This window comes from Nymphalis io, chromosome 24 (assembly GCF_905147045.1).
Source record: "Nymphalis io chromosome 24, ilAglIoxx1.1, whole genome shotgun sequence".
NCBI classification, from domain to species: Eukaryota; Metazoa; Arthropoda; class Insecta; order Lepidoptera; family Nymphalidae; genus Nymphalis; species Nymphalis io.
This window is the reverse complement of record NC_065911.1, coordinates 2,205,660-2,228,291: the sequence shown is the minus strand read 5'-3', so window position 1 is coordinate 2,228,291 and position 22,632 is coordinate 2,205,660. Positions and strand designations below refer to the sequence as shown.

General features: G+C 34.5%; 1 protein-coding gene across 1 annotated transcript in view; it reads left to right on the top strand.

Moving 5' to 3' along the window:
- Positions 1-22,632, top strand: part of LOC126777965 (muscle calcium channel subunit alpha-1-like) — a 71,476-nt gene that overhangs the window by 38,260 nt on the left and 10,584 nt on the right. Inside the window, exons 5-38 of the mRNA XM_050501315.1 lie at positions 806-912; positions 1,093-1,245; positions 1,716-1,909; positions 2,418-2,521; positions 2,594-2,766; positions 3,127-3,236; positions 6,076-6,191; positions 6,274-6,376; positions 6,699-6,850; positions 7,343-7,553; positions 7,624-7,744; positions 8,277-8,365; positions 8,609-8,709; positions 9,477-9,509; positions 9,675-9,787; positions 10,000-10,147; positions 10,291-10,426; positions 10,534-10,697; positions 11,062-11,149; positions 11,248-11,355; positions 12,422-12,474; positions 13,019-13,156; positions 13,256-13,370; positions 13,547-13,677; positions 16,501-16,645; positions 16,841-16,921; positions 18,397-18,513; positions 18,851-19,036; positions 19,380-19,479; positions 20,007-20,179; positions 20,864-20,961; positions 21,075-21,163; positions 21,623-21,763; positions 22,305-22,470. Coding sequence (XP_050357272.1) covers positions 806-912; positions 1,093-1,245; positions 1,716-1,909; positions 2,418-2,521; positions 2,594-2,766; positions 3,127-3,236; positions 6,076-6,191; positions 6,274-6,376; positions 6,699-6,850; positions 7,343-7,553; positions 7,624-7,744; positions 8,277-8,365; positions 8,609-8,709; positions 9,477-9,509; positions 9,675-9,787; positions 10,000-10,147; positions 10,291-10,426; positions 10,534-10,697; positions 11,062-11,149; positions 11,248-11,355; positions 12,422-12,474; positions 13,019-13,156; positions 13,256-13,370; positions 13,547-13,677; positions 16,501-16,645; positions 16,841-16,921; positions 18,397-18,513; positions 18,851-19,036; positions 19,380-19,479; positions 20,007-20,179; positions 20,864-20,961; positions 21,075-21,163; positions 21,623-21,763; positions 22,305-22,470 — 4,257 coding nt within the window. The remainder of the gene's footprint in view (positions 1-805; positions 913-1,092; positions 1,246-1,715; positions 1,910-2,417; positions 2,522-2,593; positions 2,767-3,126; positions 3,237-6,075; positions 6,192-6,273; positions 6,377-6,698; positions 6,851-7,342; positions 7,554-7,623; positions 7,745-8,276; positions 8,366-8,608; positions 8,710-9,476; positions 9,510-9,674; positions 9,788-9,999; positions 10,148-10,290; positions 10,427-10,533; positions 10,698-11,061; positions 11,150-11,247; positions 11,356-12,421; positions 12,475-13,018; positions 13,157-13,255; positions 13,371-13,546; positions 13,678-16,500; positions 16,646-16,840; positions 16,922-18,396; positions 18,514-18,850; positions 19,037-19,379; positions 19,480-20,006; positions 20,180-20,863; positions 20,962-21,074; positions 21,164-21,622; positions 21,764-22,304; positions 22,471-22,632) is intronic.

Genomic DNA, 22,632 nt, shown 5'->3' with positions numbered 1-22,632 from the left:
CAATATACATTTATAATGTTAGAGATTTTTCAGCGTAAAACATTTGTCGAAATCAAAATACGTATAAAACGACATTATTTATATTACGAGTGGAACCGTTCCGGATTCTCAGGGAGAGAATACAAGGCTTTTATTGAAGGACAATTATCTAATTTTTTTGGGCCGTAACCTGTGCTGGCTATACAGAGAACAGCTGATGATATTTTCGTCACAATCAGAAAAATGTTTTAAGACCGCCTTTTTATTTATATAGATTTGTCATGGTGTGCTAAAAATAATTAAGATTAGAATAGGTCGATTGGATGAAGTGAAAATTTGACGTGGTATGCCCCACTTAAACAGGCTATAAAAACTATTTGTAATAAATTTTAATATTGTTTTTATTTCTATACGAACTTATTCTATATATCTCATGGGTTCTCTTGTAATACTCTTGTGTTATTCACAATCACAAAATATTCTTATAATATATTTTACCACGCAGTGCTCGTAAAAAGAATTCAAGTCAATCAATTTTCCGCCATTAAGAGTATCTGTCATTGTTCTTGTGGCCAGATTAAAAATGTAGATTATTGTTTTTTAATGTCAAAAATGGAAGATAAACTTCAGTAATTTTTAAGAATATATGGTTTTTTATTTTTAATAATTATATTACAATCTGCTCAGCTACCACTGTTGATTTAAATACAATTGAGGTTGAAGAAGAAACATTAGCTGTCTAAAAAGTTACTTCTATAAAGAAGTTACGATGTCCTAACTTGTATATTTTATATTTTTTAATAATTAAACCTATTTATATTTACAGAATAGCAAGTCAAATTCTTCAATATATATCAAAAGATCTCTTCGATGTGAAAGCTTTAAGGGCGTTCAGAGTTCTTCGACCTCTGCGGTTGGTTTCTGGAGTACCAAGTTTGTATCATTTCATTTGTTGACTTCGATTTATTTTAAAAGTATATTGCACATGTAAAAAACATATGTAACAGACTTTAAATGTCTGTTGGACAGAACTTTCCTTTTCAATTCAGTATCAAAGTTTGTGTTTATTTCTCACGTGGTTGGAATGGCTCATGTCGTTTGATTTTGTTTCAGGTCTCCAAATCGTACTGAATTCAATCCTCAAAGCTATGGTGCCTCTGTTCCACATTGCATTCCTTGTATTATTCGTTATCATTATTTACGCCATCATTGGGTTAGAACTTTTTTCTGGAGTACTTCACGATGCTTGTTTCTTTAATGGTACTAGTAAGTATTTTAATATCACTATATTTAGCAGTATGTTTTTATTTAGTGCGTATTTAACTTGAATAAATTATTATTATTACGTATAATTTTGTTCCGTTATTTACTATCACTGTGAAGCTATTGGAAACTAGGGTTACATGCTAGAGAAATAATGTTTTGTATCATTTTATGATTAACAAATTGAAATGAATTATTGCTGTATATTTACCTAGATTGATTTTAATTTCCACACTTCTGGTGACTCAAGAGCTAGCGCATATTTAGCCCAAAGGCTGAGTCTAGCGGTGCAGAAAGGCAATAGTGCCGCTGGCTTGTCTTAGGTACAATGCCACAGGACAATCTTTTAGACTGCATGTTTTTTCAATAAATTTATAATGCGTATTTTGTTTTTTATTTTAATGTTAGTTATAGAATATATGAATAACCTAGATTGATTAAATATATTGATCAAATGTTCTTTGTTTTATTAGATATAACTGTTGACAATCCAACTGCTTGTTCGCGATATGAAGACATTGGCTATCAGTGTCCGAAAGATCAGAAGTGCCAGGGTTACTGGGAAGGACCAAACTTTGGGATTACGAATTTTGATAACATCGGTTACTCAATGCTTACTGTCTTTCAATGTATCACCTTGGAGGGATGGACAGATATTATGTATGCTGTAAGTTTTTAATTTTTTTTTTCTATTTTTAACCGATTTGAAAATGGAATATATTCTTCTATCTGTTATTCAACTGTATATATATAATAATTATTATTATAACGAATAACGCATTTTGTAGCCCCTGATTTAAGGGGGCCCCAGTAAGCTACAAACGATTATTTTATTTCTATGCTTTTCTTCGAGAGCCCTTATAGATCTTTAAACAAAATCGTAAGAAAAAATATATCCTTAATTTCCGCACTCGCGATGAAGCTGTTTTATTTTTGAAGAGAACCACGATAACAATTCTAATAAACGATTATACGTTTATTACAACTTCTAAGCTCAGGACATAAGTCAGACTAGCTGACTTCTCATCCAACGCTTGGCGGCCCATGTTCATTTTTATAGGCTTTGCATTGGGGCTGGAACAGCTAATTACGGTGTTGTTAAGACCTTCTAGTACTTAGATATTTATGAATAATTAATGGATAGAGTATGTTAAATTATTATTTTCGATTTATAGATTGCAAATGTAAAAGGCAACACATGGGTGTGGATATATTTCGTATCATTGGTGATTTTCGGTAATTTCTTCGTTATGAACCTCATTCTCGGTGTGTTATCTGGGTAAGTAAATATTAGTTTTTTTTGACGAAACTCACCTAATACCAAATTTTTAATATAATTTAAATATTTCAGAGAATTTTCCAAGGAAAGAGAAAAAGCAAAAAATCGTGGAGACTTTCAGAAATCGAGGGAAAGACAACAGTTTGAAGAAGATTTAAAAGGTTATCTGAATTGGATAACTGTGGCCGAGGAATTAGATCTAGAAAATGATCAAGGAAAAAAAGAAGATGAACATGATTCCCAAGGTAAAAAACTTTTTACTATGAATGCTTGTTTTCAAGGAATTACTAATAATTCCTATTTCCAATTTACTCTAAGATACTCTCTTTTGGAAAGAACAATACACTAACAAATCAGTAGGGCTATTCTGTAACAGCAAACTCAAAACTCACCGCAGATAACGGTCGTGAATTGACAAACGTAATATACAACATTAACGATAATAATCATAAAATTTTATAATTATGCACTCAACAAAATAGTATATCAATATAAATCGGTTTGTCAACATTTCACGGGTGAGTAATGAATTGAGTTCTTATAGAATTGCACTGCAATTAGATACCGACACCGTATACTCTCATATATATGGATTAAAATTTCAGGAAATAAAAAGGAACGAAGAAGCAACGACGATTCCCAAAATAATATTAATGCAAACGGTGATGCGATTCAAAGTACAACTTGTAAAGAATATTATAGGAGATTTGACAAAGTAAGTAAAATCACTATACTGTTTCGAAATATTAGTTATTTTTTTCATTTTATATTTTAACTAAAAAAACTAAATAGGAACATAGCGAAGCAAATGATATCTTTGTATACTCAATCAATCAATCTTGGGATGCAGAAATCACAGGGGGTAAATGCTGGTAAACTTTCTCGAAGCTCAGGGGCTTTTTTTGATGAATTCTTTCTTTCAAAAGAAGCCTCAGAGGAGGTGGACCTAGCGAAGCCCCGATAACGTGACAAGGAACGAGATAGACTTTATTATTTCGAATAAAAGGCACATATTTAGAGATGTTTCAGTGATCAACAGGTTTAATACCGGAAGTGATCACCGCTTGGTTCGAGGCACTCTAAATATCAACTTAAAAGCCGAAAGATCGAGAATGATGAGGTCTACTCTCCGACCTACCATGCTCCAAGCTGCTCAAGGCTCCGAAAAGTTCCAAATGGAACTTCAAAATCAATTCACCGCGTTGGAAACCATAAGCAGCATTGATGAGAGAACCGACACGCTGGTCAAAATACTGCAAAAAGAGACAACGCACCAAAACTCTCTGCTGAGACACTCGAGCTCATGAGGAAACGACGAGAACTACCATCGTTTTTGTCAGATAAGGCCTTAAATCGAATAATAAAAAGGCTGACGCGACGCGATCTCCGACGCTCCAATACCCGTGCCATCAAGGCTGCGATTGAGCAAAATCGGGGATAGAAAGTGTTCGCTCGCAAGTTTGGGAGGCCGCGTCTGACAAAACTTAAAACTGAAAATGGTGGGGTCGTTACCTCTAGGCCTGAGATTGTCGGAGAAGTAGAGAGGTTTTATGGGCAGTTGTTCTCTTCAAGATCGGATAAACCCGTGGGAATCAGTATTGATGACCAGCGCGCCCCTCTTACGCGCCATTACTCCGAGGAGCTCCCGGTCGTTGACCAAGAAGAGATTAGGGCGGCTCTAGAACAGCTTAAAAACAACAAAGCTCCGGGAGATGACGGAATCACAACAGAGTTGCTTAAGGCAGGCGGGACTCCGGTCCTGAAAGAGCTAGCAAGCCTCTTTAATTCCGTCATCCAACATGGCAACACCCCGGAAACGTGGAGCGGGAGTGAGGTGGTACTGTTTTTCAAGAAAGGTGATAAAACCCTCTTGAAAAACTACAGACCAATCTCCCTCCTGAGTCACGTGTATAAGCTGTTCTCAAGAGTCGTCACGAACCGTCTCGCCAGACGACTTGACGAGTTCCAGCCCCCAGAGCAAGCCGGCTTTCGATCAGGCTACAGCACCGTGGACCACATCCATACTGTTCGGCAGATTGTGCAGAAGACCGAAGAGTACAATCAGCCGCTGTGTATGGCATTTGTGGACTACGAGAAAGCCTTCGACTCCATCGAAACCTGGGCAGTGCTCGACTCATTGCAGAGATGTCATATCGATTGGAGATATATCGAGGTACTGAGATGTCTGTACAACGCCGCTACAATGACTGTCCACATCCAGGACTGTAAGACGAAGGCGATCCAACTGCGCAGAGGGGTGAGACAGGGGGATGTAATATCCCCGAAACTGTTCACCAACGCGTTGGAAGACGTTTTCAAAACACTGGATTGGACTAGGTATGGAGTCAATGTAAACGGCGAGTACATCTCACACCTTCGATTTGCTGACGATATCGTCATCATAGCAGAGTCGCTGGAACAACTCACCGAAATGCTGCGTAGCCTAGGCGAGTCTTCCCGGTGTGTCGGTCTCGGTATAAACTTGGACAAGACCAAGGTCATGTTCAATAGGCATGTCGTGCCGGGACCGATATACGTCAAGGGGAAACCTCTCGAAGTTGTTAGTGAATATACCTACCTAGGACAGATAATACAAGTCGGTAGGAACAACTTCGAGAAGGAAGCCGATCGAAGAATTCGCTTGGGATGGGCAGCATTTGGCAACCTTCGTCAAGTCCTCAAGTCATCTATACCGCAATGTTTGAAGACGAAAGTCTTCAACCAATGCGTCTTACCTGCCATGACATACGGTGCCGAAACGTGGACACTAACTGCGGGACTAGTCCACAAATTCAAAGTCGCTCAGCGTGCTATGGAGCGAGCTATGCTCGGAGTATCTTTGAAGGATAAGATCAGAAATGAGATTATCCGGAAAAGAACCGGAGTCACCGACATAGCTTGCAAAATTAGCAGGCTGAAGTGGCAGTGGGCTGGTCACGTATGTCGTAGGACCGATGGCCGTTGGAGCAGACGAGTCCTAGAGTGGAAACCGCGAATCGGCAAGCGCAGCGTAGGGCGCCCTCCAGCCAGGTGGACCGACGACCTTAAGAAGGTGGCGGGCACCAACTGGATGCGGAAGGCGGAGGACAGGGAGCTTTGGCGCACCTTGGGAGAGGCCTATGTTCAGCAGTGGACAACGATTGGCTGTTGATTGAAGCAAATGGTATCTTTGTATACTCGGTGTAGTGATTGATGCGTGTAATTTAATTAGAAATATGTCATATTGATACAATAAATTGTATCATATTGATTATATTTTAAACAAAATGGTCAAGACAAAAATAGATATTGTTTTTCTATCGATCTGTTTATATGTCGAAATATGGTAAAAAATAAAACAAACACGTAGAATAGTTACGGAAAGGTTTCTATATTTTTTTTCTGTCTTTAAATATTATGTAATTATTTACATTATGCTGCTTATTTTTTGCATCTATTTATGTATTCAATGTGCATAGCAAAATAATTTATCTACCACTATGTTATGTGTTGTCATTGCGAAATCTAGTTAGTAAATATTAAGATTTTAAAGTAGTTCATATTATAAATTTTAGGTAAATCGTCGCATGCGCAGAGCCTGTAGAAAAGCTGTCAAATCACAAACTTTTTATTGGGCCATTATCGTGTTGGTTTTCCTTAATACTTTAGTTCTAGCGACGGAACATTACAGGTACATATATAATTATAATATTGGGTTTTTCTGAAATAGTATTTTTGTCATAAGCTTTTCTTATACAACATTATTTTTACAGGCAACCCATTTGGCTTGACTACTTTCAGAACTATGCCAATTATCTTTTCGTTGTTCTGTTCACTCTCGAAATGCTAGTAAAGATGTATGCATTAGGCTTTCAAGTAAGTTCAAATTTAGTTAATAAAATAATATTAATATGGATTAAATATTTTATATAAGGTAAAAAGTGACAGCCAGTAAATGTATCAGTAATAAGAAAATACCCCCAAATATACTGAATTTTCATGTTAATTTAGTGTTTATAATGCATCTCGTGCTTGTAAAAGGAAAACATCGTGAGGAAACCTACACGAGAAGTAACCTTTAAAGCTTCTCTTCAAAACAATAGATGAGGCTTTAGACCAGCAGATAGATATTAACTAACTGTTGCTACAATCACCAATTAATTACTTTTAATTGATTGGTTACTCATTCGTTCGACAGGGTTACTTCGTGTCTCTTTTCAATCGATTCGATTGTTTTGTCATGGTGTGCTCAATCGTGGAGTTGGCGCTGACGGTTCAGGGTGCCATACCACAGCTCGGCATATCTGTGTTGCGTTGTGTGCGTCTCTTGCGAGTGTTCAAGGTCACCAAGTGAGTAATGATGTTTGTTTCGTTCAATTTATTGCTGTTGCTGTTATTAATTTTTCAGTAGACTTATCAGTTACTATTTTTTTATAGTATTGGTAGGCGGACGAGCATATGCAGGTGGCCCATATGCTCGTCCGTCTTCCTATTTTTTATTTTTTATATGGGCCATGTGATGGTAAGTGGTCACCAACGCCCATAGACATTGGCATTGAAGGAAATGTTAATCATCGCTTAAATCGCCAATGCGCCACTAACCTTGGGAACTAAGGTGTTATGTCCTTTGTGCCTGTAATTACTTTGGCTCACACACCCTTCAAACGGGAACACGAAATACCAAGTACTGCTGTTTTGCGGTAGAATAACTGATGAGTAGGTGGGACCTACCCAGACGAGCTAGTTACTATAGCTTTTGCTCTTACTTTTGTCAATAAATAACATCAGTTATTTGTGAAAAAAGGTCGTGTAGTAATTTAACATACTCTAACTTTTTTTTAGATACTGGCGCTCTCTCTCTAACCTAGTAGGATCTCTTCTCAATTCCATACAGTCCATCTTCTCACTTCTGTTGTTGCTGTTTCTTTTCATCATGATCTTCGCACTCCTGGGAATGCAAGTGTTTGGAGGCCGCTTTGATTATGCCCCAGAAGCTGAAAAGGAGAGGCATAACTTTGACTCCTTTTGGCAGGCTGTTCTGACTATGTTTCAAGTTAGTATTCATGATAGCTGGTCATCAGATCACAATGGTCTGTTGTTTATTTAATTACATTCTTATTCAGATCCTAACCGGTGAGGACTGGAACGTAGTGATGTACCACGGAATAAATGCATATGGTGGTGTTGGTACTCCCGGCATGCTTGCATCTTTGTACTTCATAGTTATATTCATATGTGGTAACTGTATCCTTTGAAAAACTATATCAAATTCGTCCATTCTTCAAATAATAAACGACCAAATTAATAAAAAAACTAAATTCAAGACATTAAATCAAGCTATTTTTTATACTGTTTAGTATACTATCAACATTAGTATAGTAAAAAGCATTTGATATTTTTACTAATGTTCTTCTGGTTTGGAACTTTTTAACTGTATCATTATGTAGTTAAGACATTTCTTAAATTAAGTAGAATAAAAAAAAAATTAGGGATGGTTTGGAACTTTTTAACTGGCTTGGAAGATAATTTTTTTAACATTGGACTAAATGGACAAAATGTTAGGACCTAATCAGTGAGTCTGCTCATTATGTATATTAAATTTGAGTATAAATAAGACACGATCACAACATTTTTAAGCATACCACCTATCATGGTCATGAGCTGGAAGATCGGCGCGCCATTTCACATCGATTCAACTTAGTTGATAACGTATGTAATTAAAATCCTAAATTATACAAATTATGTGTATATATTATTCCTTAAATTAAATAATCAGATATTTTATTGAACGTGTTCTTGGCTATCGCTGTAGATAATTTAGGTGACGCAGAGGATATGGATGAAGAAATCGTAAAAGAAAAAGAAGTAAGTGTTTTAATGGACCAGCGTTTCGAAATGTTTGTCATTTTCAGACATTTTGGAAGTTTTCTTTCCTCGGTGTTTTTGACATTGCACTATATCAATTTAATGTTAAAAGTTTTTAATAATTAATATGTTTTTAATAATTAATATTTGAACCAATTAAAATTTGAAATGTCACCGTTTAATTTTTTTTATTCAACTTAATTTGAGAAATGTCTTAACTACATAATGATAAATGATTACCAGGAAACTGAAAACCCTGAGGCGGGTAATCCACAACTTGAAGAGGAAAGAGGAGAAACTGATGATGAATATGTTAATGATGAAGAAGGCTATTCCAGCGAGGGGTATATATTAGTCGTACAATTTCTATAATATAAATATAAAGGCCAGGCAAACGCGAACAAAGCGCCACAGATACTCAGTGGAAATTCCCCGCCTACGTACGAAGCGCTTTGGATCCACATTCATCATTCGCACTGCGAAAAAGCCGAGATGGCCCAGTGGTTCGAACGCGTGAATCTTAACCGATGATCGTGGGTTCAAACCCGGGCAAGCACCACTGAATTTTCACGTGCTTAATTTATTTTTATAATTCATCTCGTGCTTGACGGTGAAGGAAAACATCGTAAGGAAACCTGCATGTCTAATTTCATTGAAATCCTGCCACATGTGTATTCTACCAACCCGCATTGGAGCAGCGTGGTGGAATAAGCTCCAAAACCTTCTCCTCAAAAGGGAGAGGAGGCCTTAGCCCAGCAGTGGGACATTAACAGGCTGTTACTGTACTGTATTGCGAGACTGTGGAATGCTTTGCCTGACTCTGTATTTCCTGATAGGTACAACGTTGGTGTCTTCAAATCCAGTGTAAAAACTAAGACACGGTCGAAAAGAAACCTGTTCTTTTAGACCGTGTCGATGCTTAAGATCAGGCAAGTCAACGGTAAAACGCTTGCCTATTGAGTGTAAAATATATATATTTATATATGATGCGAGAATTACGTCATACTTGTATTAGATACTCATTCTTAGAGGTGAAAATTAATTACAATTACCATGTTTTCTTGTGTCTCATTAGCTTATCTACGTTTTGTATATTTACTGTTTCATGCAGCCATAAATATAGAGCGTACAAAAGAGTAGCAAGGTAACTAATTGCATTCTTTCTGTTTTTATAATTTTACAAATATATACATTAAAAAAACCACAAATACCCAAAGTAATTTATTTTCTGATGATTTTGATGGAAAAAACAGACGTTATTTAATATAGCTCTTGAAATAACTATTTCAATTATATTATTATATATTAGGTCAGAACATGAATACGAAGAGACAGGATCTGAAGAAGAAGTTGAAGAACAAGCGCAAGATGAAGGAGATAACGCTAATAACGCTCTAGTAGCTATTTCTACTAAACAAAATGGTTTGTTTAAAAATTTTTTTACAAATAGTTGATAATTATCCTGGTTTTGTTAGAGTATCTTAATCTAATTCTATTAAACTAAAACTGAAAGTAACTTTATCTATCTGTTACTTTTTATTATAACTGTAAGGCAAATCTTTACTTACATCGATTCTAGTGTTTACAAAACTGTTAACTGTTGTAGGTGAATAAAATATTTCCTCTTCTTCTAGGTGATATAAAGAAAGAAGAAACGCCTCCTCCAAAGCGACAACCAACAATATCAGCTCGACCTAGACGATTGTCAGAAGTGGAAATCAAAACTCAAGAGAAACCTATACCAGAAGCTAGTAGCTTCTTCATCTTCTCAAATAAAAATTGGTATGAATTTTAAGTAATGCTAATATATTTTCTATGAGTCTAATAATGTTTAATTTTATAAGTCATTTATGCAAGCATTCATTGGCCAGGCAGCTATCATACAAAAAATAGTATTATACTTGTATTGTTGTTTCCCTTCGCAGGTTCAGAGTTACCTGTTATAAGGTCCAGAATAACTCCTGGTTTAAGAATTTGATTCTTCTTTGTATATTGGCGTCATCTCTCATGTTGGCAATGGAAGATCCCGTGGGAGGCAAAAACAATGAGGCTTGGAATGATGTTAGTAAATAAATATTTAGCTTTAATGTATGTTTACAATAAAAATCAACGCACACTTAGGCTAAGGCAGATAAAAGGTTTAATTTAATATCTATTACTTTCTTCAGGTTCTTCGCAAAATTGACTATTTCTTCACCACGGTCTTCACCATTGAACTTTTTTTCAAGCTGATTACCTATGGCTTTATCTTGCATAAGGACGCCTTCTGCAGATCAGCTTTCAACTTGCTTGATCTTTTGGTTGTCATCGTCTCCCTTATTTCTTTAAGTGGGTAAGTAGACTAGTACCTATATGACATTGCTTATTTTTTAATTATCTTTTCTTATGGATGGTAAATCGTTAGTTCTGCCCATAGACATTGGCGTGCTTAAATCATTCTTTATAGTCACACTTATTTATAAAAGCAGAGGCCAACATTGTTAGTGATACTGTATGGCACTAAGATAACAGCCGATGTTTACAAATAGTAGCTTACAATCATCAAATTACTTAACTTATACAATTAAGCTAACATTTTAATGAATTGCAATTTGTAAAATTCGTAAGATTAAAAAAATCATTAAAATTTATAACCATTATCATGTATTTATATAAATAAGAATGAGATATAACACATTGTATTTCTTTTAACACAGAATAAATAACGTGTCTTTCATTAAGATTTTGAGAGTATTCCGAGTTCTTAGACCTCTCAGAGCCATCAACAGAGCAAAAGGATTGAAGGTCAGTTTATAATTCTTCTTTGTGATGCGTATAACACTTTTAAATAGAAATATTGCCTAGAATAAGTGGTAGTAATAGATTTTTTTATCGATTTCTAGCACGTAGTTCAGTGCGTGATCGTTGCTATAAAAACTATAGGCAACATTTTGTTGGTGACCAATCTTCTGCAATTCATGTTTGCGGTTATGGGGGTGCAAATGTTCAAGGTAGAGAGAATTTCTATTGAAAATTTATTTTTTATTTAATATTACGACACCTTTGGGTATCTCACTCATTACTTAAAATTCTATTGGAAGTAAGTATCTTAGTATTTTGCTCTGTAGATCTTTTCCTGCACTTTGAATTCCATGATTTCCTTGAAACAAAATTTAGATCATTTCCAAACCAATCATCTGATTTCGTTTCATTTTGTGTGTGAGGCTTTTAAGTGTATTTTCAGAAATAGTGTACTAACCAGTTTTTGCTTGCCCGTGGGTCCAAAAATTCGCTTTCTTTTAGGTTGCATGCATTTTGTATTTTCATTTAAGCCTTAAATTTTAGCCCAAAGGTGTTGTGTGCTATTTCGATGAGAATCGTTTTTTACGTTGTGTTTTTTTGGACTCAATTAAGAGCTTCAGTGTGTTTCCTTTGCACCGTTCGAACCCTACCTGGACATTTTCACTCGGAAACTAGGAGTGAGGTACATAAATTATTTGGTTCCTTTCGTTCATTTATGTGGTTTGATTTTGTTATATTGTCAGATCAGGACACTGGCAGATTTTTTTTTAATTATAAATTGAAAACTAACGCCATGTAAGTAGGCTGTTTTTTTTGTTCCCGAGTTTAACGCATTATTTTTTTTTTTACACAAAAATGTCCTACGCATCATGTACACAACTACACACTTTGGGATTAACGGTTGATCACTGTGATTCGGTAACGTAATGTTTGTATTTCATTAACAATGTTTTGTGTTTTATTAACTGTGTTTTGTTTTAATAGTATGTCGTTAAGTGTGTTTTTGCCTCCATCAAATCTATTGGAAACATCCTTATTATAAACCATATGTTGCAATTCATGTTTGCTGTTGTCGGCATACAACTGTTTAAGGTACTTCATAGCTTATATCGATGTCATAAGGTTCTAATTGCAATGTAGTAAATTGTGTATAGTGCTAACAATTTTTTGTCGCTTAGTCGTACGGTTGAGCAATTGAGGCGAAGTCAGGTGAATTTTTAATTTCTATATTATCAGTTATAATTTTGTATTAATTAAAAAAGGGTTTAATTTCAGGGGAAATTCAATGCTTGTACCGATATTACAAAAGTGACTTTAGAAGAATGTCAGTAAGTAGCACTCCATTATTATTTTTATTACTAGCCTCGTTGTTCTAGAGGCTAGCTTATAAGTCTGTAAATCCCGAGCTCCTGGGTTCAAACCTTGGGTCGGGCCATTAAAAATTTATTCGGTTTTGTTGTCGAGAACTTCTCAATAGTTATACTTCCCTAACAAACAAAGCCGTTTCAACGCAACATATTATGTCTGAACTGTTTCGGGTTATGTCGGATTACCATCTCATTGGATTATGAGAATATAGAGTGCACTTGTTTTTATGTACATATTTGTGCACTATAATAGGTCCTACACAGATGGCGAGTCTCTCTGGAGGATGACCGTCGTGGCTGAAATCGATCAGGAAGAGATCATCATTAATTTAATATGCAAGATAAATCAAGAAAAAACATAACCAATTAGAATAAAATTAGAATAACAATAAAACATATTGCCTTAAATTATATGTTATTCAGACATAATGTATCAAACATTACGTACGTACAACATGACGTGAGGTATGTTTAATAAATAATGACATATGTATTATATTTTTAGAGGTTCATATCTTGTTTATGAGAATGGAAATGCGAGGGTAGAAAATAGAGTGTGGAAAAAAAACAAATTCAATTTTGACAACGTCCTTAAGGGGATGCTGACGTTGTTCACTGTGTCCACGTTTGAGGGATGGCCTGGGTGAGAAAATTACATATTTCGCTTTACTTTACTTTACGTCGTCTTGTGCGAATATCACTTAATTTTATCTCCAAACTGAAATTAAAATAATTATTTTAGATTGCTGTCAACTTCCATGGATTCAAATAAAGAAGACCACGGCCCGATAGAAAATTCTAGACCCCTAGTTGCATTTTTTTATATTAGCTATATTATTGTTATCGCTTTTTTCATGGTAAGTGGTATGTTATTTATACTTGGCTTGGGTTTGTATTTTAAACTAGCTGGTGTTGTTTTGTTTTCATCAACTCAAAATCTTGTTTTTCGTTAGCGAATTTGACAATATTTCCAATATGGTTTGATCAGATTTTGAAATAATATGTTATTAATGTGTTTCGTTGAAACTTTCAGGTCAACATTTTCGTAGGGTTTGTCATAGTTACCTTTCAGAAGGAAGGTGAACAGGAATTTAAGGATTGTGAACTGGACAAGAACCAGAGAAATTGTATTGAATTCGCATTGAAGGCCAAACCTGTGCGAAGGTAATATTTTTGTCTCCTCCTTTAAATACATCAAAATGGCATCATTTAAGAGTCTAAACTGCGATTTCATCTTCATGTGGACACTATAGTAACTAAGGCTTTCAGGGTTTTGGGTTTTGTCTTGCGAAATTGTAGTCGCGTCCTCGATAACATTTTCCTATATAAGTTATTGAACGGAACAATCGACTGTAGTTACCTCCTTTTTAAAATTATGATTCGTGCTCCCAAAAAGGCCACTAGACCATTTGTGTATACTCCCTTTGTTGAAAAACTTACTCACTCCCGTCAGGGGCGCTACTCTCCAATAAATAGGCTAATCATCGATTTTAATAATATCTACAAAACGCTCAATAATATGATTAACAATAAGAAAGTGTCAAACGAAGCTCTTATAATTGATATTTTTAATGGCAATTTGAATCAGTTTCGTAAAAAAATATCTTTTTTTTCCTCAATAATAATGTATAATAATAATGTATAAATTTTTGTTTTTAACATCTTTTTCTTTATGTCTAAATGTACCTCTTACTTTTGTTTGCTTTTAATCAATTAATTATTGATATTCAAAAATTTTAAATGTTCTCAGATATTTATATTTTATTCATTTTATACCAATCAAGTTTTAATTTTATAATAATTTAAAAGTTTATGTCTTTTCTATTTGTTACAAATATTTTGATTTTTAAAATTATATTTTTTCGTTAACTCGAAATGTTGACATATTTTGCAACACCTATAATTTAGGAGACACTTGATTTGTATAACGTCACGTTTAAAGACTCAATTGTACACTGGCCGCCAAAAAAATCGACCCACCCGTATTTTTTTACTTACAAAGTTGTTATCTTAACTATGCGACGACCTAGGTGGATTGTTTTACTTATGGGACATACATTTAACATTTTATTACCCACTTGATATTGATTTGGAGGAGTTGTAAGTGTTATTGAGGATATTTGGAATATTATTAAAGTATTGATAAGAAAACGTTACTTTGTGCACAAAGTGCATGGTTAGTTTATTTCCAGTTCTTAACGCGGAGTCATCTCGGTTCGATGTTTATTATTGATTAGGTGTATGAAACTTTGTTGAAAGAATAATTTTAATAAGTTTAAACATAAAAAATGGATACTACTGAAGCAGAAGCTGCTCAAGTCGTAGCTCTTATTCATGAGGGGTTAAGTCAGCGAAATGTGGCTAGAACACTAAAATTAAGTCGTTCAGCGGTGCGAAGAGTGTACAAACGGTACTTGGAGACTGGGGAGTATCGCCGGAGACCAGGATCTGGCAGGGGGCGTGTCACGAACCCGACCGATGACCGTTTTATTGGTTTGACGTCTTTAAGAAACCGACATCTTTCGGCTGTTGACGTTCAAGGTAGACTCCGAGAAAGTCGTGGAGTGTCTGTGAGTGAAAATACTGTAAGAAGAAGACTTCGAGAGCAAAACTTAACCCCTCACAAGCCAGCAACAGGACCAAAACTCACAGCATCCCATCGACAAGCAAGACTACAATTTGCTAGGCAGCACGTCGATTGGACACTGGACCAATGGGAGACAGTATTGTTCAGTGATGAAAGCCGAATGTCTCTAGTAGGCTCTGATGGATGACGTAACGTCACGCGAAGGCCAGGAGAACGCTACTCTCAGTGTTGCATTCGAGAAACAGTCCGATTTGGTGGAGGCTCTACAATGTTTTGGGGAGGTATTTCTTTGACGGGACGCACAGAGCTGGTTTTTTTCCGTAATCGTGCTGTTAATGCTGAAACTTACATAACGGACATTCTGGAGCCTCATGTGATGCCTTACGCTGGATATATTGGGGATAATTTCCAACTTATGCACGACAACGCACGACCTCACATCGCTAGAATTGTTAAAGACTATCTCAGGGAAGTCGAAATTCCAGTTATGCAGTGGCCAGCCAATAGTCTGGACTTAAACCCGATAGAGCACCTCTGGGACCAGCTAAAACGTACGGTTCGAGCACGAAATCCAATTCCAGAAACCCTGAATCAACTGGAAGCTGCCCTAACTGAAAAATGGCAACGGACCCCACAGGAAGACATTAAAAAGCTAATCAGGTCACTTAATAGGCGTATGCAGGCAGTGATTAGGTCAAGAGGAGGAAACAATCCCTATTAAAGTAAGATTTAGGCACCCAAATTTAAAAACAAACGGCATAATCGTTTTGTACACAAAAAAATAAAATTGCGTAAAATTTTGTGTTTTCGTGTTTTGTCACATATTTACCTAAAAACCTATTTTTTGCGCACTATTTCTGTTTTTGTACAATCCTACAATTGCATTTTTTCATTATCAATCTTAAAAATATAAATATGTGGTAGTTTAAAACCATACGATAGCTTTTTTACAAAAAATGTAGGTGGGTCGATTTTTTTGGAGGCCAGTGTATTTATAGTGTACTTCTTGTTGGTGTTGATATTATAATAAATAAATAAATAAAAGACGTTTATTGTTCTCGTCTCTTATACGACTCTTTATTTTAAATTGTCAGTAATTATAATTTGTTCCTTTGTGATTATTTGAAAACATCTACCAATATTTTACTGAATGTTCTTTTGTATAAAAATAAGTGAGCTTATGTATATACTTGAAATATTCAGAATATTTTATGAGGATACACACAAACACAGACGGTGTTTGTGTGTGTTGGCTTGTGTACGTTTGAATCCACTCAAAATTAAATGGTGTTTTCAACTTTAAATATATTATCCGATGCCAAATTTATAGTGTATAGATAAAAACTTTTTACACGAAACGTTTGAACTTGTGTCAATTATGACTTCATGTGTTTTTTCAGATACATTCCAAAACATAGAATTCAATACAAGACATGGTGGTTTGTGACGTCACAGCGTTTTGAATACTTCATCTTTTTCTTTATAGTTCTAAATACTATCGCTCTCATGATGAAGTACCACGGTGCTAGATCTGAATACAAACGAGTAAGACATATTTAGATTTATTTATTCACTACGCCGAGTTAGTACTATGGAATTAATTTTAATAATGCTGAAGAATATAAAGCAGAATTTTCTAGAATCAAATTGTAAAATGTCTTGGATGGCAACAAAAATTCTTTTATGTATCTGATGATCCTTTTGTTATATAAAATTGGCTTAATGATTTATCTTTTTCAGGTTCTCGATTATCTTAATATGCTTTTAACAACGGTTTTCATGTTGGAGTTCGTGTTTAAGTTGGCTGCGTTTAGATTTAAGGTAATAATTTCGTTAAAATTCTAAATGCAAAGATATCTAGGGTTTTAAATTAATTTTAAATTTGATTTTGCATCGATAACTAAGCAGTAAGAACTCGCTTTATTACTCACCCGTGAAATGTTGACAACTGAATTATGGTAATATACTATTTTAATGCGTGTATTCTTGATATTTTTAATATTATATGTATAATTGGTTTTGTTTTAATTAAATATCAATATTATTTTATTTATACCACCACCTACCTCATATCCTATCAGTTATAACTTACACTTAATAAGGTAAGGTTGCCATAATTATACTTTTATTTAGGCAGTATACATGTTTTGTATTTTCTCTTAGTGGTGTGGTGTACAATAAAGTAAAAAGGAATGTATATTATAGTTAATGTCGCATATTACTTACATTTCAAGACCGTTTTCTGCGATGACTTTTGAGTTTGTTCTTATAATTAGCCCCACTGATGTATTATGTCACAATAAATGGTTTTGGATTAAAATATCGGATTCGTATATAAATGTTTAGATGTCTTATGATTTTATTCTTTTATGTGGCTGGTTTTATATGTCTGTTCGTTTTTTACATAACACGTAACTGAGTTGTGTTCTGAGGTTTCTTATGTATTGGATTTAAAGATAAGTAGGTATGTTTTATTGAGACATGATTTGAATAATAATAATAAGAAAATAAACTTATTCATCAAAAAACAAAGAGAAAATAAGGTCAAAACCATAAAAAAAGAGTTAACAATGTGATATTTGATAATTTGGTGAAAAGGTCGTTGTCTAGTAGCTAGGCTACTTTTCAGTCTACGCCTTGTACATATGCTGCCAACACAAACGTTACATTCAATGCAGTAAAAGGTAAAAGAAGATAAAAATACTGGTGGTAGGGCTTTGTGCAAGCTCGTCTGGGTAGGTACCACCCACTCATCAGATATTCTACCGCAAAACAGCAATACTTGATATTGTTGTGCTCCGGTTTGAAGGGTGAGTGAGCCAGTGTAATTACAGGCACAAGGGACATAAAATCTTAGTTCCCAAGGTTGGTGGCGCATTGGCTATAAGCGATGGTTGACATTTCTTACAATGCCAATATCTAAAGGCGTTTGGTGACCATTTACCATCAGGTGGCCCATATGCTCGTCCACCTTCCTATTCTATTAAAAAAAAAATAAAAAAAAATACTTCAATAATAAACTTATGTTAATACAATTTTATAAAACGAATAATGCTGATTATTTGTTGGTTAAATGTCATTGCAACTTCAAAACTAATATTTGTGTATCCTGCTACTGTTCCTTACAAATGTGTAAATAGGTAGATCTAGGTATGTGTTCTTTGCATTCCTGATAACTATTGGAAACCTTTAAAAAGTATAATTCAATGGCATATATTTTCTATATATTATAAAGTTTCATTCAAATTTACTTAGCCTAGTGTAATAATAAAAGTGCAACGTTATACCATTTTCAGAATTACTTCGGAGATTCTTGGAATACAACAGACTTCATTTTAGTAGTTGGTAGTATAATAGACATTGTCGTCACACAGGTGAATGAAAACAAAGATACGAATGAAGCTAGTCAGGAGGTTTGTATTTCAATTAACAATTAAAATTATGTTTGTACTTAGTTCTCCTTAAAACGTTAAAAGGAATGAAAAACCTATTTAGATTGTTAATAGTATTAAATCAAAAACACCTAAAGTCGTAATTCCATTTTTATAACCTCCAGAATTAACTTAATGTAATGCAGAAGTATCAATTATATAGCCATAAATGTTGTAAAATTTGACAAAAAGATTCAATATATAACTTAATATTAGGATTTAAATAATTTCAGGAATGTCATGAATATTAATTTGATAAAATTGTATTTTTTACATGATGTTAATATTCACTGTTTTTCCTATTTCACTATTTTTCCAGGGCACACATCTTAAATATATTACATTCTTCCGTCTCTTTCGAGCGATGCGACTCATTAAGCTCCTGTCCCGAGGGGAACGTATTCGGACGTTACTCTGGACTTTTATTAAGTCCTTTCAGGCTTTGCCTTATGTAGCTCTTTTAATTGTTCTACTGTTCTTCATTTACGCCGTTGTTGGTATGCAGGTAAGAGTCTTGCTAATTAACTTTGTTATTTTACCTTCCATTTTTGAAATGCTGATAAAATTCATTTTTTCTTTTTATCTGACTAAGTATTGGGCACTTCATATTGGTTCTCTATTACGTCATCGATTGCAATTAGCTAATTAAAATTTGAGTAAAATTTAAGTTAGATTAGTATGACTTTTAAAGATCATAAAAAAATATTTTTTCCAATTGGTAATATCTGTGAAAGCTGATATTATGTTAGATGTTTCAGATTTATGATTTAATAAGATTTAATTATATTGGCTTAAGATTTATGTACTTAATAATGAATTTTTATGACGTTATTATTTCATCTTTGTAGTTGTTTGGTAAGGTGAAAGAAGACGACGAAGTTATAACGCAGAACAACAACTTCCAAACATTTGGTGGAGCTTTAATGGTCTTGTTCAGATCAGCTACTGGTAAGCTAAACTTGGACTAATTATTACTTTTTTTTCTGGCTTATTAGCCTTTAGATTATTATTTTAATCCTGAAGGCTTTTTAAGGCTTTTGAAGGAATTTTTAAGGCTGAAAGATTACGATAGAGAGAACGTATTAAAAATGAGGGAATTGCTCGAAATACTTAGTTAATCTGTCAAAGCCATGCCAACTGCTACACTTTGTGCTTCTATGTTCATGCACTAAAGTTACAATAGCTTGTTAAAGAAGATTTGGAGCCTATTCCACCGCGCTGCTCCAATGCGATTTGGTGGATACACACGTGGCAAACTTTCATCCGACACATGCAGGTTTCCTCTTGATGATAAAGACTAATTAATCACTTGAACATTTATTGATGCTTGTCCGAGTTTGAACTCGCAATCTTCGGTTGGGTGTTGGTTCATGTGTTCGAGCAAACACTATTCATTTAATAATTTTAATAGTTATATTAATTCATGAATTTGACGTATGAATTAGAAGTAACTGTTTTCTGATAATTGTTCCCAGGGGAAGCCTGGCAGGAGATTATGATGGCAGTCTCCGTAAACGACGACGAGCGTCCTGGCGACCCACCGGGCTGTATCACATCGGACCCCGACTCACCTGACGAGAAGGAAGGCTGCGGATCGCTTCTTGCCTTCCCTTACTTTATATCATTTTCACTTCTTTGTACTTTTCTCGTAAGTATGTTATGATAAAGCCGTGAATTAAAAAAAATAAGAATTTATATTCTTAAATTTTTATTTATTTATTTATAAATAAATATTATTATTTTTAATAGTGATACGGTTTTGTGCAAGCTCGTGGGTACCACCCACTCATCAGATATTCTACCGCAAAACAGCAGTACTCGGTATTGTTGTGTTCCGATTTAAAGGATGAGTGAGCCAGTGTAATTACAGGCACAAGGGACTTAACATCTTAGTTCCTATAGTTGGTCGAGTCCCACTTATCATCAGGTGGCCCATATGCTCATCCACTTATACTATAAAAAAATATATAAACTGAATTGGCCCTGTAATCAGTTAACACGGGACACGTGAATCTTAATCGCAAATTATGGGTTCAAATCCAGGTGGGACTCGCAGATTTTCTATATGATTAAATCCATGCTGGGCGTTAGAAAAAAATCTCAACAGCTTTTGCCCAGCAGTTGGACATATACTGGATTTTATTTACTTATTTATTTAAATATAAAATACAAATACAGATTTTATTTATCTTCAGATTCAGTTGTATTATAAAAACCATATAATTTCGTCATAATTATTGAGTTATGATAATATGATAAATCTTTTTATATAACAATAGCATAATGATTTAAGTGTTTGCATTTTATCGCACTTAGAAAATATATATTTTAGATCATCAATCTGTTCGTGGCTGTTATCATGGACAACTTCGATTATTTAACACGTGATTGGTCCATTCTGGGGCCTCACCATCTTGACGAATTTGTTAGGTGAGTGATCCGTTACGAATTAAACTGCTATTTTGACTCTTAGATCGCCATATATATTGGAATATTAAAATTTTTATTAAAGTGGATAATGGTTTATCATTTCATCATTTCAGGTTGTGGAGTGAATATGATCCAGACGCAAAAGGAAGAATAAAACATTTGGATGTCGTAACATTGTTGAGAAAAATAAGTCCACCTCTTGGTAAGTGGTTTTAATTTGCTGTAAATATCGACCTTACTTAAACATTGTTTAGCGTAGTTTTGTTTAATTTTTTTTTAAATAATACTACATCCATGGGCTCATAATTGCCCGTGCCTTTTTTATATAATTTATTTGAATTCAACATTTTATTGACGTACTCGGAGTGTTACAGTAGTTACTAAACTATGTTTACAGATAAATTAACTACTATATCATTAAAGATAGCAGCAGATCTTCTTTCAGAATAAATAAACAATGCTGTCTTCTTCTTTCGAATGTTAAATCAATAGTGTCAGAAAGAGTGAAATGAATGTTTAACTAAACAGCCGTTAAGCAATATTTATAAGTAAGGCCATGAAGGAATTCACGTTCCGAACCGGTGGTAGCGTTTGACTATACATAAGTAATTGTAACAGTCTCGAATAAAAATATTTCGATTTGATTTGATATCCTAACCAGGTTTCGGTAAGCTCTGTCCGCACCGGACTGCCTGTAAGAGACTCGTGTCCATGAACATGCCTCTGAACTCTGACGGGACGGTCAATTTCAACGCGACGCTCTTCGCTGTTGTCAGGACGCAGTTACAAATCAAAACAACAGGTCAGTCATAGGTCTGCTGTGTGATTGGTAATTTGTCTCATCGTCATTTTTGGAGAAATAGGACTATGATATGAGAATAGAGAGTGCACTTGTGTTTATGCACACACTTGTGTGATATAAAATGATCTGAATCTGATCGCTGAAAATCAGCCACTAATAAATACAATCATCATCATATTAAATACTTTACGTGAAAGAGAAACTAATATATTAATTATTATATACCTACCTATATACTCTCTTCGTTAAATTTTGCGAAATATAATTGAGAATCTTTTTAAGCAAATTATATTTACTTTAAAAATAGTCTATTAACGTCTATATGCTTTTATGGCCGACTTGACGTTAGCTTTTAAGTGTGGGTTTGTTCTTTACAACCAAATACTACCTATGCGTTAAAAAACTTTTCTTACTTCCTTGTGCTTGAAGATTGAAAGGGTGATTCTTTTTTTGCATTACATAATGTTCAAACTGGAAACGAAGAGCTATAAAAAATGGAATTTTCAAACTATTTAACATGATTCCTTAATCCATACTTTAGGAGTCATTGACGAATGCAACACGGAACTTCGAGCTATTATCAAGAAGGTTTGGAAACGGACTTCACCCAAACTCCTTGACCAGGTGGTACCACCTCCCGGAGACCCCAACGAGATCACCGTCGGCAAGTTCTACGCCACTTTCCTTATACAGGACTATTTTAGAAGGTAGTTTTTTATAATGATTAATGATATCTATATAATATATTATGAAAAGAGATATTTTTTTATTTCCTTTTTTTTGATATATTATAAATTTATTTTTGAACTTTATAATATATATTTGCAATTATAATTAATTGAAAAATTCAGCAATAGGTAAATATTAAT